Raw genomic sequence first — 19,747 nt, 5'->3', positions numbered from 1 at the left:
ACACAGAGTTACACATGGAATAAACAAAACATACAGTCATTAATACAGTAGAAAAAAAGAAAACAAAAAGTCTATATACAGTGAGTGCAAATGAGGTAAGATAAGGCAATAAATAGGCCATGGTGGCGAAGTAATTACAATATAGCAATTAAACACTGGAAGGGTAGATGTGCAGAAGATGAATGTGCAAGTAGAGATACTGGGGTGCAAAGGAGCAAGATAAATAAATAAATACAGTATGGGGATGAGGTAGATAGATGGGCTGTTTACAGATGGGCTATGTACAGGTGCAGTGATCTGTGAGCTGCTCTGACAGCTGGTGCTTAAAGCTAGTGAGGGAGATATGAGTCTCCAGCTTCAGTGATTTTTGCAGTTCGTTCCAGTCATTGGCAGCAGAGAACTGGAAGGAAAGGCAACCAAAGGAGAAATTGGCTTTGGGGGTGACCAGTGAGATATACCTGCTGGAGCGCATGCTACGAGTGGGTGCTGCTATGGTGACCAGTGAGCTGAGATAAGGCGGGGCTTTACCTTGCAGAGATTTGTAGATAACCTGTAGCCAGTGGGTTTGGCGACGAGTATGAAGCGAGGGCCAACCAACGAGTGTACAAGTCGCAGTGGTGGGTAGTGTATGGGGCTTTGGTGACAAAACGGATGGCACTGTGATAGACTGCATCCAATTTGTTGAGTAGAGTGTTGGAGGCTATTTTATAGATGACATAAGGTCCCACAGTTGATAGAGCACAGCTCCAGAGTTCCTCTGTGGAGATGGGAGAACCTTCCAGAACGACACCCCTCTCTGCAGCACTCCACCAATCAGGCCTTTATGGAAGAGTGGCCAGACGGAAGCCACTCCTCAGTAAAAGGCACATGACAGCCTGCTTGGAATTTGCCAAAGGCACCTAAAGATTGAATCCTTTGGCCTGAATACCAAGCGTCACCTGTCACCATCCCTACGGTGAAGCATGGTGGTGGCAGCATCATGCTGTGGGGATGTTTTTCAGCAGCAGGGACTGCGAGACCAGTCAGGAACGAGGGAAAGATGAGCGGAGCCAAGTACAGAGAGATCCTTGTTGAAAACCTGCTCCAGAGCGCTCAGGACCTGAGACTGGGGCGAAGATTCACCTTCCAACTGGACAATGACCCTGAGCATTCAGCCAAGACAACGCAGGAGTGGATTCGGGACAGGTCTCTGAATGTCCTTGAGTGGCCCAGCCAGAGCTCGGACTTGAACCCGATCAAACATCTCTGGAGAGACCTGAAAATAGCTGTACAGCGACGCTCCCCATCCAACCTGACAGAGCTTGAGGGGATCTGCAGAGAAGAATGGGAGAAACTCCCCAAATACAGGTGTGCCAGGCTTGTAGCGTCATACCCAAGAAGACTCGAGGCTGTAATCACTGCCAAAGGTGCTTCAACAGAGTGCTGAGTAAAGGGTCTGAATACTTATGTAAATGTGATATTTCCGGGGGGCTTTTGGTTGCAAAAATTTCTAAAAACAGTTTTTGCTTTGTCATTATGGAGTATTGTGTGTAGATTGATGAGAAAAAAATGCTATCATTTTTTGAATAAGGCTGTAACCTAACAAAATGTTGAAAAGGTCAAGGGGTCGGAATACTTTCCAAATTAACTTCTATACACTCTCTACATTATACCTGTAAGAGCCTCTAAAACGCGTCAGTGATACTGTATAACACTGAGGATATTTTGCTGTGTTGAGTGACTGTCTGTTTTTTGTGTTGTCCATCTCTCTATACCTGGTGCAGCCCTGTGGTTTCCCACTGCTCCAGTCTCTCTAATCTGTTGTCCATCTCTCTATACCTGGTGCAGCCCTGTGGTTTCACACTGCTCCAGTCTCTCTAATCTGTTGTCCATCTCTCTATACCTGGTGCAGCCCTGTGGTTTCACACTGCTCCAGTCTCTCTAATCTGTTGTCCATCTCTCTATACCTGGTGCAGCCCTGTGGTTTCACACTGCTCCAGTCTCTCTAATCTGTTGTCCATCTCTCTATACCTGGTGCAGCCCTGTGGTTTCACACTGCTCCAGTCCCTCTAATCTGTTGTCCATCTCTCTATACCTGGTGCTGCAGTGTGGTTTCACACTGCCCCAGTCTCTCTAATCTGTTGTCCATCTCTCTATACCTGGTGCAGCCCTGTGGTTTCACACTGCTCCAGTCTCTCTAATCTGTTGTCCATCTCTCTATACCTGGTGCAGCCCTGTGGTTTCACACTGCTCCAGTCCCTCTAATCTGTTGTCCATCTCTCTATACCTGGTGCTGCAGTGTGGTTTCACACTGCCCCAGTCTCTCTAATCTGTTGTCCATCTCTCTATACCTGGTGCAGCCCTGTGGTTTCCCACTGCTCCAGTCTCTCTAATCTGTTGTCCATCTCTCTATACCTGGTGCAGCCCTGTGGTTTCCCACTGCTCCAGTCTCTCTAATCTGTTGTCCATCTCTCTATACCTGGTGCAGCCCTGTGGTTTCCCACTGCTCCAGTCTCTCTAATCTGTTGTCCATCTCTCTATACCTGGTGCAGCCCTGTGGTTTCACACTGCTCCAGTCCCTCTAATCTGTTGTCCATCTCTCTATACCTGGTGCTGCAGTGTGGTTTCACACTGCCCCAGTCTCTCTAATCTACAGATGTAGGGTCATCATTTGATCACTCTTTTGTTGCTGATCATTTTCCTGATTTACCTAAATTGACTGAAAAACCCACACTAACACATGGTTATATTAACAGTATTGCACTTTTCATGTAACCTACTTTTGGCCAGCTAATAGCCTAATCATCGATCAAGCAACATTATGGACTAAATGTTAAAATCCTGTTGCTGCAGGATTCTTTTGCTGTGACAAATTAAGAGCTTACATCTGTGAAGTGTATGTATGTGTATATCAGAGGGGTTGGATACGGCAGAAGACACATTTCAGTCTGGTATGGGTTAATAAAGTATTGTCTTCCTCTACAGGTGCGTTTCCACGGCCGGCTGTTCTATCATGAGGGTTGGCCCTTCTGCATCAACGAGAAGGTGGTCTTGCAGCTCGCCCCGCTCCATAAGGTCCGTCTGAAGCAGGGAGACTTCTACCTGCAGGTGGTTCCTCTGGGCCGCAAGGCTGCCAAGCTGGTCATAAAATGTCTGTCGGCCAGTGGCCAGGCCATCGCAGAGATCCCCATCCCGGAGAGCATGTACGGCAGCGTCTTCACCGCTGACTTCCTGCAGAATGTGACGCACGAGCGCAACCTCCATCCGCTGCAGAACTGGTTGCTCACCACCGGCACCGTCGTGTACCGGACGCCGTGGAAGAACGTGGTGAATCCTCTGTTCGTCAGCAGCACGGCAGACGCCATCATGCAGACACGGGGCGACAGCACGGGCTTCCATGGCCAGCTCAGCGCCTGCAGTACCAGTGGATCCACGGGGACCCTGGACTCCCATCGCAGCTCCCACGAATCACTACACTCCCAGGGGGCAGACTCTACCTTCTCAGAGCCTGCTATCCTGAGCAGGCGGGTCCATGTAATGGACCCCAGCAGCACTAGTAGCAGGTCCCAACATGATCCCAACCCAGGACTTCACCGGATGGAGAACCACAACCAGAACCACAGCCTGAGAGCAGCTCCTGACTCTCACTCCTGTAGCCCACAGACAGAGAGGCTGGCTGGGGAGGGTGGTGGTGGTCCGGGGAAGGGCCAGTGGGAGGGGGAGGAGGGCCATGGTGGGAGCAGAGAGAGGACCAGGACCCTGTCGTTCAGCACCGACCTCAGTAACCCCAACCCTCGCCGCCCCCGCCACGCCAGGGACTCTGTGTCCTTCGAGACCCGGAGACTGTTCCGTAAGTCCTACATGGAAGCCCTGCAGAACCCCATGAACCTGGGCTCTAGCTCTGAGTCCATCCTGGAGGAAGGACCAGAGCACAGTCCTGCATGCCCAGGTCTCAGCCCACTCAGCCCCAGAGAGGATGCCTCATCTCCAGCTTCGACCCCTGGTAGCAGCCCCTCCACCCCCACCACCCAGAGAGAGCAAGGGCCCCGTGGGGTCAGGCTAGGGGGGACCAGGGCATGGCTGGGTGGGGACCCCGACTCCCCCCGACTCTCTCCCAGTACACCTCTCTTGTACCTCCAGAGGGGTCTGAGGAACGCTGGGGCCCTGGAGACCCGGGCTGAGAGGCGCTCCAAGTCTCTAGAGAGGACTAACAAGGCGGCCCAGGTCAAAGGGCACCGGGCGCGCTCCTCCTCCGGGGGCTCGGCCAGCAGTGGAGTCCTCTCACCAAAGAAGCTGATGAACGGATATGCCCTGCGCTTCGGACGGCTGGACCTGGAGGCTGCCTTCTCCAGCTCAGACAGAAGGAGCAGTGTTAGAGACGAGACAGGTAGAAAAACCTGATTGGTATAACGTGACTGATTAGAATAACATGTGACTGATTGGAATAACATGAGACTGATTAGTATAACATGTGACTGATTAGAATAACATGTGACTGATTGGAATAACATGAGACTGATTAGAATAACATGTGACTGATTAGTATAACATGTGACTGATTAGAATAACATGTGACTGATTAGTATAACATGTGACTGATTAGTATAACATGTGACTGATTAGTATAACATGTAGGGTTTGTCCCACATGGCACCAACAAGTCTCATAGGTCCGCATGGACTAAATATTATTTCAAGGTCTTGTCAAGGGTATTGTTTTAAACACTGCAGGAGTCTGGTATATAATGATCCCACATGGGCTGTATAGACCAAGGTTATGGGTTTGACTCCTGGAGTCTGGTATATAATGATCCCACATGGGCTGTATAGACCAAGGTTATGGGTTTGACTCCTGGAGTCTGGTATATAATTATCCCACATGGGCTGTATAGACCAAGGTTATGGGTTTGACTCCTGGAGTCTGGTATATAATGATCCCACATGGGCTGTATAGACCAAGGTTATGGGTTTGACTCCTGGAGTCTGGTATATAATGATCCCACATGGGCTGTATAGACCAAGGTTATGGGTTTGACTCCTGGAGTCTGGTATATAATGATCCCACATGGGCTGTATAGACCAAGGTTATGGGTTTGACTCCTGGAGTCTGGTATATAATGATCCCACATGGGCTGTATAGACCAAGGTTATGGGTTTGACTCCTGGAGTCTGGTATATAATGATCCCACATGGGCTGTATAGACCAGGGTTATGGGTTTGACTCCTGGAGTCTGGTATGTAATGATCCCACATGGGCTGCATAGACCAAGGTTATGGGTTTGACTCCTGGAGTCTGGTATATAATGATCCCACATGGGCTGTATAGACCAAGGTTATGGGTTTGACTCCTGGAGTCTGGTATATAATGATCCCACATGGGCTGCATAGACCAAGGTTATGGGTTTGACTCCTGGAGTCTGGTATATAATGATCCCACATGGGCTGTATAGACCAAGGTTATGGGTTTGACTCCTGGAGTCTGGTATATAATGATCCCACATGGGCTGCATAGACCAAGGTTATGGGTTTGACTTCTGCTTGGGCTATTTATATGTATTGATTGAAATAGGAGTGAGGTCAGGTATACTGATAGCTCAGTTGGTTGGAGCTAGACCTTTGTCAAAGGTAAAAGTCCAGTCAGTGGTAAAACTGGTTGAAATTAAATTAGCATATCAACCAGTTTTTCCTTTGAAAAGACATATTTTCTACCAGTTTTTCCTTTGAAAAGACATCATTTCAGCCAGTTTTTCCTTTGAAAAGACATCATTTCAACCAGTTTTTCCTTTGAAAAGACATCATATCAACCAGTTTTTCCTTTGAAAAGACATCATTTCAGCCAGTTTTTCCTTTGAAAAGACATATTTTCTACCAGTTTTTCCTTTGAAAGGACATCATTTCAACCAGTTTTCCTTTGAAAAGACATCTTTTCTACCAGTTTGCATGTTGGTTTAAGAATGTAACATCAATAAAGGCAGTAAAAGTCTAAACAAGACAGCTATGTTTGGTGAGGGTGCGTTGGTGATTAGATTTCTCAACTCAAGCGTCGTCTTCAGTTTGGACAAACACTTTCCCTGGCACTGGGTCCAATAGACATTGAATCATAACATCAGCTCTCTCTCACTGTATCAAATGATGTGGCCTCCGGGCTTGAAAACACGCGTTGTTTCCAGACAGGTTTAATGTTGTGGTTTCACTGGGGAATTATGACCTGCAGTAATAGGGATCTGACAGAGGGTTACAGGCCTGTGTTTGTTTAGACTCACTGTTGATATGAGGAGATAGCTTGTAGTTCTCATGTGCTGATTTTTTGGGGTGGTGGAGGGGGAGGGGGTTGTGTGTGTCTATATGCTCTTTGGCATGTTATGTGACAGGTATGGCCCATCCCTGGAACAGCTCAGACGTGGTGTTGGACACACACACTGTTCTGTTGTTCTGTGCAGGGCAGTGCAGAAGAGTTGGTTTGTGAAAGTGTCATCCAGGGAATCATTCTGTTTTATTTAGCACTGTCTCTTCCGGGTATTGAAATGTGGAAAGTGTGTGAGTTGATTTAAAGGGATACTTTGGGATGTTGGCAACGAGGCCCTTTATCTACTTCTCCAGAGTCAGATGAACTGGTGGATACCATTTGTATATTTCTATGTTCAGTTCAAATGAAGTTTGAGGTCGTTTTGTGAGCCAATGCTAACTAGCATTAGCGCAATGGCTGGAAGTCTATGTGTATCTGCTAACGCTAGTTAGCGCAACTACCTCTAACTTCCTCATTGCCATAATCCTGAATAGTCCCTTAAACCCTGTGAAATGACACAGACTCAGCAGTTCCGCCCAGGGATGGTAGGTTTTCCCTGATTGGTAAGATAAGACCATGACCATGTGCCCTGAAAAGGAAAATCTCTTGGCCCTATAGATTATAAATACGGCCCAATGAAACATATCCTTGCAGAACCCATAACTGTATTTAGTACAACTACCCCACAATGAGGGATTTCTGCCTGCCATAACCTCATGACTGAGCAATACAACAGTAGCAAGCTGAAGCCCATTTTTCCACACTGAAAACCTAGAGCCACTGAAAACCTAAAGCCACTGAAATCCCAGCTCCACTGAAAACCCAGCTCCACTGAAAACCTAGAGTCTCTGAAAACCTAGAACCACTGAAAACCTAGAACCACTGAAAATCTAGAGCCACTGAAAACCCAGCTCCACTGAAAACCCAGCTCCACTGAAAACCCAGCTCCACTGAAAACATAGAGCCGCTGAAAACATAGAGCCACTGAAAACCTAGCACCACTGCAAACCTAGCGCCACTGAAAACCTAGAACCACTGAAAACCTAGAGCCACTGAAAACCTAGAGCCACTGAAAACATAGCGCCATTGAAAACCTAGCGCCACTGAAAATCTAGAACCACTGAAAACCTAGAGCCACTAAAAACCTAGAGCCACTGAAAACCTAGAGCTACTGAAAACCCAGCTCCACTGAAAACCTAGCACCACTGAAAACCTAGCGCCACTGAAAACCCAGCTCCACTGAAAACCTAGCGCCACTGAAAACCCAGCTCCACTGAAAACCTAGCGCCACTGAAAACCTAGAGCTACTGAAAACCCAGCTCCACTGAAAACCTAGAGCCACTGAAAACCCAGCTCCACTGAAAACATAGCGCCACTGAAAACCTAGCGCCACTGAAAACCTAGAGCCACTGAAAACCCAGCTCCACTGAAAACCTAGAGCCACTGAAAACCCAGCTCCACTGAAAACCTAGAGTCTCTGAAAACCTAGTCACTGAAAACCTAGAACCACTGAAAATCTAGAGCCACTGAAAACCCAGCTCCACTGAAAACCCAGCTCCACTGAAAACATAGAGCCGCTGAAAACATAGAGCCGCTGAAAACATAGAGCCACTGAAAACCTAGCACCACTGAAAACCTAGCGCCACTGAAAACCTTTAGCCACTGAAAACCTTGAGCCACTGAAAACCTAGCACCACTGAAAACCTAGCGCCACTGAAAACCTAGAGCCACTGAAAACCTAGAGCCACTGAAAACCTAGTGCCACTGAAAACCTAGCGCCACTGAAAACCCAGCTCCACTGAAAACCTAGCGCCACTGAAAACCTAGCGCCACTGAAAACCTAGAGCCACTGAAAACCTAGAGCCACTGAAAACCCAGCTCCACTGAAAAGCTAGAGCCACTGAAAACCCAGCTCCACTGAAAACCTAGAGCCACTGAAAACCCAGCTCCACTGAAAAGCTAGAGCCACTGAAAACCCAGCTCCACTGAAAACCTAGAGCCACTGAAAACCCAGCTCCACTGAAAACCTAGAGCCACTGAAAACCTAGAGCCACTGAAAACCCAGCTCCACTGAAAACCTAGAGCCACTGAAAACCCAGCTCCACTGAAAACCTAGAGTCTCTGAAAACCCGGCTCCACTGAAAACCCAGCTCCATTAAATACCTAGAGCCCATTGAGACCTTGGTGGACAGGAAACCTCAGAGGATCCTGTAACCAACCAGACGTAGGAGGGAAACACACACACACAGTGGCGCTAGGTTCACACACACACACACACACACACACGCACACACACACACACACACACACACACACACACACACACACACACACACACACACACACACACACACACACACACACACACACACACACACACACACACACACACAGTGGCGCTAGGTCCACACACACACACACACACACACACACACACACACACACACACACACACACACACACACACACACACACACACACACACACACACGCACACTGTGGCGCTAGTTTCACACACACACACAGTGGCGCTAGGTTCACACACACACACTCTGGCGCTAGGTTCACACACACACACACTCTGGCGCTAGGTTCACACACACACACACAGTGGCGCTAGGTTCACACACACACACACAGTGGCGCTAGGTTCACACACACACACAGTGGTGCTAGGTTCACACACAGTGAGATGACATGGCCTTCCAGTGAATGTGGGACTGGGCTGTGCTCGACTCTGGTCCCAAACAGATGAGTTGCCTCCTGTACAATAGCATTCATTGTGCCCCCCTCCTCCACTGGGGCTGAATGCAGAGGAAAAGCCCTTAACCTGTCCTCATGTAAGGTCCATTCACCTGAGTAACATGAGAACCAGTGAACCAACACTGACTTTCTTCAGGACTTTATTCTGAAAACAAAACCCTCCCTCACTTTGAGAAGGGATGGAATTACCCTCATCCACCATGTGAGGTGGTAATGGCTGTGGTGGCCATTGCTTCATTCATGTCCCTCTTGTGATTTCAATGCTTTGTACACTCAGTGTATATGTAGGGAATAGAGTGCCATTTGGGATGCATCCTATATTTGCCAGTCCAGACTGTTTCGTTCTCCGACAGACAGAAATGTGTGGGTGAAAAATGTGGGACCAGGTCCTGGCTGCATTGATGGCTTAGAACGGTGGTAAACGCTGTATACAACCCAGGCGGACACTGGGTACAATGCAGGAGAGGCTTTACTCTACATTTATAACTTCCTGACAAAACAAAGCAATGTAGGAAGTTTGCTACAAACAGAATCGCTGGCTGCACAGCCACAGCCAGTCACACAGGAAGTACATGTAGTGTCTGAGAACAAAAGGGGGCTAGGCTGGGAAGGGAGAGGCTAAGTTGGGAAGGGAGGGGCTATGATGGGAGGGGAGGGGACAGGCTGGGAGGGGAGGAGAGAGGCTGGGAGGAGATAGGCTCGGAGGGGAGGGGCTAGGCTCAGGGAAGGGGCGGGGAGATGCTTGGAGGGACTGGGAGAGGAGGGGACAGGCTGGGATGGAAGAAGCTGGGAGGGGAGGGCTATACTGGGAAGGGAGGGGCTAGGCTGGGAGGAGATAGGCTCGGAGGGGATGGGCTAGGCTCGGAGGGGAGGGGCTAGGCTGGGAGGAGATAGGCTCGGCGGGGATGGGCTAGGCTCGGAGGGGAGGGGCTAGGCTCAGGGAAGGGGCGGGGAGATGCTTGGAGGGACTGGGAGAGGAGGGGACAGGCTGGGATGGAAGAAGCTGGGAGGGGAGGGCTATACTGTGAAGGGAGGGGCTAGGCTGGGAGGAGATAGGCTCGGAGGGGATGGGCTAGGCTCGGAGGGGAGGGGCTAGGCTGGGAGGAGATAGGCTCGGCGGGGCTAGGCTCGGAGGGGAGGGGCTAGGCTCGGAGGGGAGGGGCTAGGCTCGGAGGGGCTGGGTGGGGAGAGGCTGGGAGGGGAGGGGACAGGACAACACAAGGGGGCCAGTTAGAGAAGGTTTTAAACACACTACTCCTAGTCTCATACATGTTTCAGAGACACCCTATCTATACATTCTCTGTATTCACACATTGACAACTTTGAAGACGTATGAACAATGGCTTTTATGGTCAGGTTTTTATGTCCGGGCGTGTCCATATCCTTTGTTGCTTTACTTTCTACCAGGTATTAGATGACCCTGTGGAGGCTGCAGAGGGAGGACGGCTCATAACAACGGCTGGAATGGAGTGAATATATTCGGTGTTTGATGCCATTCCATTCACTCCGTTCGAGCCATTGTTATGAGCCGTCCTCCCTCAGCAGCCTCCTCTGCCTGAGCGGTAGGCTACCATCTTGAAGAGGACTATTCACAGTTGAAACCATGAAAACATTTAAAATACCATTTGAACCCAGGTCTGGGCTGTATATGTTGAGTGTGAGAGCTGCTAGCCTCGTAGCCAGCCCCAGCCAGAGGGATAGGAGAAAGGGAGAAAGTGTGTAAGCTGTAACAGTGGTTGGTACCAGTTGGGAACGTCAGGAGCTACATTCCTGTTAGTGGGGCGTTGGGAGTCTGTCTTTGATCCAGAGTTTTATTTTGTAGTTGCTAACAGACCTGGGTTCAAATACTATTTGAAATAATTTCATATTTTAGCTGGGCTTGACTGAGTTTGCCTGATGCAAGGGAACCAGTAGAATAGTCCCCGCCCATCTGGCACATCAGGCAAACTAAAGCAAATGCTAAAAGGATTTGAAAGATTTCAGTTAGTATTTGAACCCAGGTCTGGTATCAGTGAGTCAGACGGAACACCTGGTCTCTGCAGTGACTCAGTCTGGAAGAGCAGTCTCTGATTATACATCCCCCCTCTCTATTTCGCTTTCTCTCTCTCTCTCTCTCTCTCTCTCTCTCTCTCTCTCCCTCTCTCCCTCTCTCTCTCTCTCTCTCTCTTTCTCTCTCTCTCTTTCTCTCTTTCTCTCTCTCTCTCTCTCTCTCTCTCTTCTCTCCTTCTCTCTCCCTCTCTCTCTCTCGCTCCCTCTCTCTCTCTCTCCCTCTCTCTCCTCCTTCTCCTTCTCTCTCTCTCGGTCCCTCCCTCCTTCCCTCCCTTCCCTCCCTTCCTTCCCTCCCTTCCCTCCCTTCCTTCCCTCCCTTCCTTCCCTCCCTTCCCTCCCTTCCTTCCCTCCCTCCCTCTGCTATCTATCTACCCCTGTAGGTGTTTTTCTCTTTTTCGGGTTGATTCCTATTAAAGTAGGTTGAATGATGTTTATTGTGGTTTTAGGTTTATGATGTAAGAGATGTACACATTGAGGTGAAATGATGACCTCTTTCTGTGGTCATTCTGTGGAACAGTAAATAGAGTGATTATAATGAATCGGTATTCAGACAGTGGTTTTTATTCTACAGTTTCAACAATAGACACTAACATCAGCACAGGTGCTGAAATGATACCATTTTTAACAGCAGCATACTGTCTGAAATGATACCATTTTTAACAGTAGTATACTGTCTGAAATTATACCATTTTTAACAGTAGTATACTGTCTGAAATTATACCATTTTAACAGCAGCATACTGTCTGAAATGATACCATTTTTAATAGTAGAATACTGTCTGAAATGATACCATTTTAACAGCAGCATACTGTCTGAAATGATACCATTTTTAACAGCAGCATACTGTCTGAAATGATACCATTTTTAACAGCAGCATACTGTCTGAAATGATACCATTTTTAATAGTAGAATACTGTCTGAAATGATACCATTTTAACAGCAGCATACTGTCTGAAATGATACCATTTTAACAGCAGCATACTGTCTGAAATGATACAATTTTAACAGTAGCATACTGTCTGAAATTATACCATTTTTAACAGCAGCACACTGTCTGAAATGATACCATTTTTAATAGTAGAATACTGTCTGAAATGATACCATTTTAACAGCAGCATACAGTCTGAAATGATACCATTTTAACAGCAGCATACTGTCTGAAATGATAAAAATTTTAACAGTAGCATACTGTCTGAAATGATACCATTTTTAACAGCAGCACACTGTCTGAAATGATACCATTTTTAATAGTAGAATACTGTCTGAAATGATACCATTTTAACAGCAGCATACTGTCTGAAATGATACCATTTTTAACAGCAGCATACTGTCTGAAATGATAAAAATTTTAACAGCAGCATACTGTCTGAAATGATACCATTTTTAACAGTAGCATACTGTCTGAAATGATACAATTTTAACAGCAGCATACTGTCTGAAATGATACAATTTTTAATAGTAGAATACTGTCTGAAATGATACCATTTTAACAGCAGCATACTGTCTGAAATGATACCATTTTTAACAGCAGCATACTGTCTGAAATGATACCATTTTTAACAGCATCATACTGTCTGAAATGATACCATTTTTAACAGCAGCATACTGTCTGAAATTATACCATTTTAACAGCAGCATACTGTCTGAAATGATACCATTTTTAACAGCAGCATACTGTCTGAAATGATACCATTTTAACAGCAGCACACTGTCTGAAATTATACATTTTTTAACAGTAGCATACTGTCTGAAATGATACCATTTTTAATAGTAGAACACTTTCTGAAATGATACCATTTTTAACAGCAGCATACTGTCTGAAATGATACCATTTTTAATAGTAGAATACTGTCTGAAATGATACCATTTTTAATAGTAGAATACTGTCTGAAATGATACCATTTTTAACAGCAGCATACTGTCTGAAATGATACCGTTTTAACAGCAGCATACTGTCTGAAATGATACCATTTTTAATAGTAGAATACTGTCTGAAATGATACCATTTTAACAGCAGCATACTGTCTGAAATGATACCATTTTTAATAGTAGAATACTGTCTGAAATGATACCATTTTAACAGCAGCATACTGTCTGAAATGATACCATTTTAACAGTAGCATACTGTCTGAAATGACACCATTTTAACAGCAGCATACTGTCTGAAATGATACCATTTTAACAGCAGCATACTGTCTGAAATGATACCATTTTAACAGCAGCATACTGTCTGAAATGATACCATTTTAACAGCAGCATACTGTCTGAAATGATACCATTTTTGTCTTGGTTCTCTTTAGTGATCCATGAAGGTGGCACCAGCACTAACCCCAGGCGGCACAGTCAGGATGGAGCACAGTCACACCACCACCCCCCCAAACCTTCTAATGAAGTCCTCATCCAGCTGGCCCCAACCCCAGGGTCAGGGTCACCCCCTAACTGTCACCTCCCCAGCCTGGTGTCAGAGGTCAACCCCGAACTACTGGCCTCTGGGGCCATCATCTTACCTGGTTGGTGACACACACACACACACACACACACACACACACACACACACACACACACACACACACACACACACACACACACACACACACACACACACACACACTGACCTCTGCAGCCATCATCTTAAATGGTAGGTGACACACACACACTGGCCTCTGGGGCCATCATTCTGTATGGAGTGTTTACTCCCATGTGACATATGTAGTGTTTACTCCCATGTGACATATGTAGTGTTTACTCCCATGTGACATATGAAGTGTTTACTTCCATGTGACATATGTAGTGTTTACTCCCATGTGACATATGAAGTGTTTACTCCCATGTGACATATGAAGTGTTTACTCCCATGTGACATATGAAGTGTTTACTCCCATGTGACATATGTAGTGTTTACTCCCATGTGACATATGTAGTGTTTACTCCCATGTGACATATGAAGTGTTTACTTCCATGTGACATATGTAGTGTTTACTCCCATGTGACATATGAAGTGTTTACTCCCATGTGACATATGAAGTGTTTACTCCCATGTGACATATGAAGTGTTTACTCCCATGTGACATATGTAGTGTTTACTCCCATGTGACATATGAAGTGTTTACTTCCATGTGACATATGTAGTGTTTACTTCCATGTGACATATGTAGTGTTTACTCCCATGGGACATATGAAGTGTTTACTCCCATGTGACATATGAAGTGTTTACTCCCATGTGACATATGAAGTGTTTACTCCCATGTGACATATGAAGTGTTTACTCCCATGTGACATATGAAGTGTTTACTCCCATGTGACATATGAAGTGTTTACTCCCATGTGACATATGAAGTGTTTACTCCCATGTGACATATGAAGTGTTTACTCCCATGTGACATATGAAGTGTTTACTCCCATGTGACATATGAAGTGTTTACTCCCATGTGACATATGTAGTGTTTACTCCCATGTGACATATGAAGTGTTTACTCCCATGTGACATATGTAGTGTTTACTCCCATGTGACATATGAAGTGTTTACTCCCATGTGACATATGAAGCTTGGGGCGCATGTTTTCAGTAGGAGTGGGAATGTTCTATGTAGAATAATAGGAGCCTATTAAATTACTTAGACTGGATCAGATGAGGGTAAGAGGAGATGCCATCCTGAACTAAAGCGGTATGTTGAGCTGTGCTGTGGGGCCTGGGATGACGACAAACACTTAACAACAGACAGGTCACTTTCTCTACGTCCCAAATAGCAACCTACGGTATTCCCTTTGTAGTGCACTACATTTGAACAGGACCCATAAGACTTTGGTCAAAATGTAGTGCACTACTTTATATAGAGAATAGGGTACCATTTGGGAAGCACTCATAATGCCTACTTGAGTATGAGTGAGCGCTGACCCCCCCCCCCCCCCCCCTCTCTCTCTTCCAGGTAACAGAGACCTCAGCGGGCGAGCGGTGCTGCAGGTGTGCACGCGGGGGAGGGTGTGGGCTGGGGAGAGCTGCACGGCCAAAGACCTCACCTGTCTCCTGGGTTACTACTATTCAACGCTCCGGTCAGTCAGTCAACCAGTCAGCCGCACTCAGGTTTCATCTGCTGAAATCCCGTCCAGGCTTTAGTTATTGGACGGTTTCCTTTGAAGGGGGCATTCTGGGATTCAAACAAATAACAAACCAGGCACCCCAACACTTTTTGGTAAACAGCTGAGAAATGGGTCTGGAGAAATGTAACCACTCTCATAACAGGGCTATATATATATATATATATATATTTTATTTAACCCTTATTTTACCAGGTCATTTGACTGAGAACACATTCTGATTTACTGCAACAACCTGTGGAATAGTTACAGGGGAGAGGAGGGATGATGCAAGGACTAACCATTCACAAGATCACCCTGATGGGTTTAGTTTCTGGTTTCAGGAGCGAGAGGCGGGACCAAGGCCTTACGGTGCTAGTGGACACCAGGAGACAGCAGCCCAGTCCTGCTCTGTTCTCATCTCTGTCTGAACTCCAGGTGAGAGCTTTCTAATGACAATAATATTGGCTGCGTCCCGAATGGAACCCTATTCCATATACAGTGTAGTGCACTACTTTTGACCGTAGGACCCATAGGGCTCTGGTCAAAAGTAGTGCACTATAATATAGGGATTAACATGCTATTTTGGGACTCAATCATCTCTTCCTGAACTCCAGGTATGAGCTTTCAACGGAAAATAACATGTCATCAGAACCACATCCACACATGAACTATCCTCAGGCTGTTTCTTTATGTCCTCCTGATTCTTAACAATGTTTTCATGGTGTTAAGAAATGGTCTTTCACTGTCACTACACTCTAGTATAGTACAATAGTAATGTTATAGTATAGTACTGCAGTAATGTTATAGTTTATTACTGTAGTAATGGTATAGTATAGTACTGTAGTGATGTTCTAGTATAGTACTATACTAATGTTCTAATATAGTACTATAGTAATGTTCTAGTATAGTACTATACTAATGTTCTAATATAGTACTATAGTAATGTTCTAGTATAGTACTGTGGTAATGATCTAGCATAGTACTGTAGTAATGTTCTAGTATAGTACTGTGGTAATGATCTAGTATAGTACTGTAGTAATGTTCTTGCATAGTACTGTAGTAATGTTCTAGTATAGTACTTTAGTAATGTTCTAGCATAGTACTGTAGTAATGTTCTAGTATAGTACTATAGCAATGTTCTAGTATAGTACTATACTAATGCTATAGTATAGTACTATAGTAATGTTATAGTACTATAGTAATGTTATAGTATAGTACTATAGTGATGTTCTAGTATAGTACTATACTAATGTTCTAATATAGTACTATAGTAATGTTCTAGTATAGTACTATACCAATGTTCTAATATAGTACTATAGTAATGTTCTAGTATAGTACTGTGGTAATGATCTAGTATAGTACTGTAGTAATGTTCTTGCATAGTACTGTAGTAATGTTCTAGTATAGTACTATACTAATGTTCTAATATAGTACTATAGTAATGTTCTAGTATAGTACTGTGGTAATGTTCTAGTATAGTACTTTAGTAATGGTCTAGAATAATACTATAGTAATGTTCTGGTATAGTACTGTAGTAATGTTCTAGTATAGTACTATAGCAATGTTCTAGTATAGTACTCTACTAGTGTTCTAGTATAGTACTATAGTAATGCTCTGGTGTAGTACTGTAGTGATGTTCTAGTATAGTACTGTGGTAATGTTCTAGTATATTACTTTAGTAATGTTCTAGAATAATACTATAGTAATGTTCTAGAATAAAACTATAGTAATGTTCTGGTATAGTACTATAGTAATGGTATAGTATAGTACTTTAGGAGCACAGCACATATATCTTCTTTACTATTGTTTTTCCATCCCTTTCTTGGTCTAGAGAAGATTGATTTCTGGAGAGGTACTTTGATTTCTGTGTAGTGACTTGGTCCATCACATTTCACTGGCAGAAAGGCTGGGCCTCAGGGCTAGTGGGGAGGACCTGTTCTTACTTGTCTGTTCACACACACACACACCCCGACATGCACACACTCCCTTGCCAAAAAAGCACTTGTCAAATTTGCGGTTTCACATGTAAGAAAATGCCAATGTTTGTAAACAAAGTAAATGTAAACAAACATTGTATAGCCTCTAAACATGGTTACTACTATTTGACATCATGGACGGTCAGTCCTTGCATCCATAGCATAGTCTATGGATTGGAGAGTGGTTGCATTTCTCCAGACCCATCCCTCAACTTTTTACTGTGGCGGTGAGAACACTGTTAGTGTTTAAATTAAAGATGGCCGCTTTAAGCACCTTTCATAGAGTTCTAGTGTTGTTATGTGGTGCACTACTCTAGTGAGAGAGTTACTTTTCAGACATTAATATCAAGCAAAACTTCTGAAGTTGACATCAGAATTATTAGTATTCCAAACAAAAATAATGATATTGAAAACAAAACAAAAGCCCCAAGGTATTGATGGCAAAACAAAAGCCCCAAGGTATTGATGGCAAAACAAAAGCCCCAAGGTATTGATGGCAAAACAAAAGCCCCAAGGTATTGATGGCAAAACAAAAGCCCCAAGGTATTGATGGCAAAACAAAAGCCCCAAGGTATTGATGGCAAAACAAAAGCCCCAAGGTATTGATGGCAAAACAAAAGCCCCTTAATATTGTTACTTAATATGTTACCCTGAGAGCAAATTAATTGTATATGAATGCAAACATTTTTTCAGTGAAACATTTGTTATGATAATGCAATTCAAAAAAACGTCTCCCTCTTTCCTGCAATGTTCCCTCTCTTTTCTTATGTTACCCTGGCCTTTCCTTATTTTAACCTGGCCTTTCCTTATGTTACCCTGGCCTTTCCTTATGTTACCCTGGCCTTTCCTTATTTTAACCTGGCCTTTCCTTATGTTACCCTGGCCTTTCCTTATTTTACCCTGGCCTTTCCTTATGTTACCCTGGCCTTTTCTTATGTTACCCTGGCCTTTCCTTATGTTACCCTGGCCTTCCCTTATGTTACCCTGGCCTTTCCTTATGTTACCCTGGCCTTTCCTTATGTTACCCTGGCCTTTCCTTATGTTACCCTGGCCTTTCCTTATTTTAACCTGGCCTTTCCTTATGTTACCCTGGCCTTTCCTTATTTTAACCTGGCCTTTCCTTATGTTACCCTGGCCTTTCCTTATTTTAACCTGGCCTTTCCTTATGTTACCCTGGCCTTTCCTTATGTTACCCTGGCCTTTCCTTATGTTACCCTGGCCTTTTCTTATGTACCCTGGCCTTCCTTATGTTACCCTGGCCTTTCCTTATGTTACCCTGGCCTTTCCTTACGTTACCCTGGCCTTTCCTTATGTTACCCTGGCCTTTCCTTATGTTACCCTGGCCTTTCCTTATGTTACCCTGGCCTTTCCTTATGTTACCCTGGCCTTTCTTATGTTACCTGGCCTTTCCTTATGTTACCCTGGCCTTTCCTTATGTTACCCTGGCCTTTCCTTATTTACCTGGCCTTTCCTTATGTTACCCTGGCCTTTCCTTACGTTACCCTGGCCTTTCCTTATTTTAACCTGGCCTTTCCTTATGTTACCCTGGCCTTTCCTTATTTTAACCTGGCCTTTCCTTATGTTACCCTGGCCTTTTTATGTTACCCTGGCCTTTTCTTACGTTACCCTGGCCTTTCCTAGTTACCCTGGCCTTTCCTTATGTTACCTGGCCTTTCCTTATGTTACCCTGGCTTCCTTATTTTACCTGGCCTTTCCTTATTTTAACCTGGCCTTTCCTTATGTTACCCTGGCCTTTCCTTATGTTACCTGGCCTTTCTTATGTTACCCTGGCCTTTCCTTATGTTACCCTGGCCTTTCCTTATTTTACCCTGGCCTTTCCTTATGTTACCCTGGCCTTTCCTTATGTTACCCTGGCCTTTCCTTATGTTACCCTGGCCTTTCCTTATTTACCTGGCCTTTCTTATGTTACCCTGGCCTTTCCTTATGTTACCCTGGCTTTCTTATGTTACCCTGGCCTTTTTTATGTTACCCTGGCCTTTCCTTATGTTACCCTGGCCTTTCCTTATTACCCTGGCCTTTCCTTATTTACCTGGCCTTTCCTTATGTTACCCTGGCCTTTCCTTATTTTAACCTGGCCTTTTTTTTTACCTGGCCTTTCTTATGTTACCCTGGCCTTCCCTTATGTTACCCTGGCCTTTCCTTATGTTAACCTGGCCTTTCCTTATGTTACCCTGGCCTTTCCTTATGTTACCCTGGCCTTTCCTTATGTTACCCTGGCCTTTCCTTATGTTACCCTGCTGGCCTTTCCTTATTTTAACCTGGCCTTCCCTTATGTTACCCTGGCCTTTCCTTATGTTACCCTGGCCTTTCCTTATGTTACCCTGGCCTTTCCTTATGTTACCCTGGCCTTTTCTATTTACCTGGCCTTCCCTTATGTTACCCTGGCCTTCCTTATGTTACCCTGGCCTTTCCTTATGTTACCCTGGCCTTTCCTTATTTACCTGGCCTTTCCTTATGTTACCCTGGCCTTTCCTTATGTTACCCTGGCCTTCCCTTATGTTACCCTGGCCTTTGCTTTCACTGCCTTTTCACCAGTTGCAGGTTTTGGCACATTCATTCTAGCAGTCCTGCTCAGTCCCTGGATGTAGTTGGAAGTGG

The 19,747-nt window shown here is 45.1% G+C and overlaps 1 protein-coding gene across 4 annotated transcripts in view; it reads left to right on the top strand.

Annotated features, from left to right (window-relative positions):
• The first annotated feature begins 2,473 nt into the window (after nucleotides 1–2,473).
• Nucleotides 2,474–19,747, top strand: part of LOC106598964 (pleckstrin homology domain-containing family G member 4B) — a 68,635-nt gene continuing 51,361 nt past the window's right edge. Inside the window, exons 1-4 of one of the 4 annotated variants that reach the window (XM_082975862.1) lie at nucleotides 2,474–4,366; nucleotides 13,377–13,586; nucleotides 15,002–15,125; nucleotides 15,494–15,587. In XM_082975862.1, coding sequence (XP_082831988.1) covers nucleotides 2,878–4,366; nucleotides 13,377–13,586; nucleotides 15,002–15,125; nucleotides 15,494–15,587 — 1,917 coding nt within the window. In that variant the 5' untranslated portion in view covers nucleotides 2,474–2,877. The remainder of the gene's footprint in view (nucleotides 4,367–13,376; nucleotides 13,587–15,001; nucleotides 15,126–15,493; nucleotides 15,588–19,747) is intronic. The other 3 variants (XM_082975863.1, XM_082975860.1, XM_082975861.1) reach the window with 3 other exon arrangements.

This window comes from Salmo salar, chromosome 05, assembly GCF_965601325.2.
Source record: "Salmo salar chromosome 05, fSalSal1, whole genome shotgun sequence".
Taxonomy (NCBI): Eukaryota; Metazoa; Chordata; class Actinopteri; order Salmoniformes; family Salmonidae; genus Salmo; species Salmo salar.
Note: the sequence above shows the minus strand (reverse complement) of the source record. Positions and strands in the feature narration are given on the sequence as shown.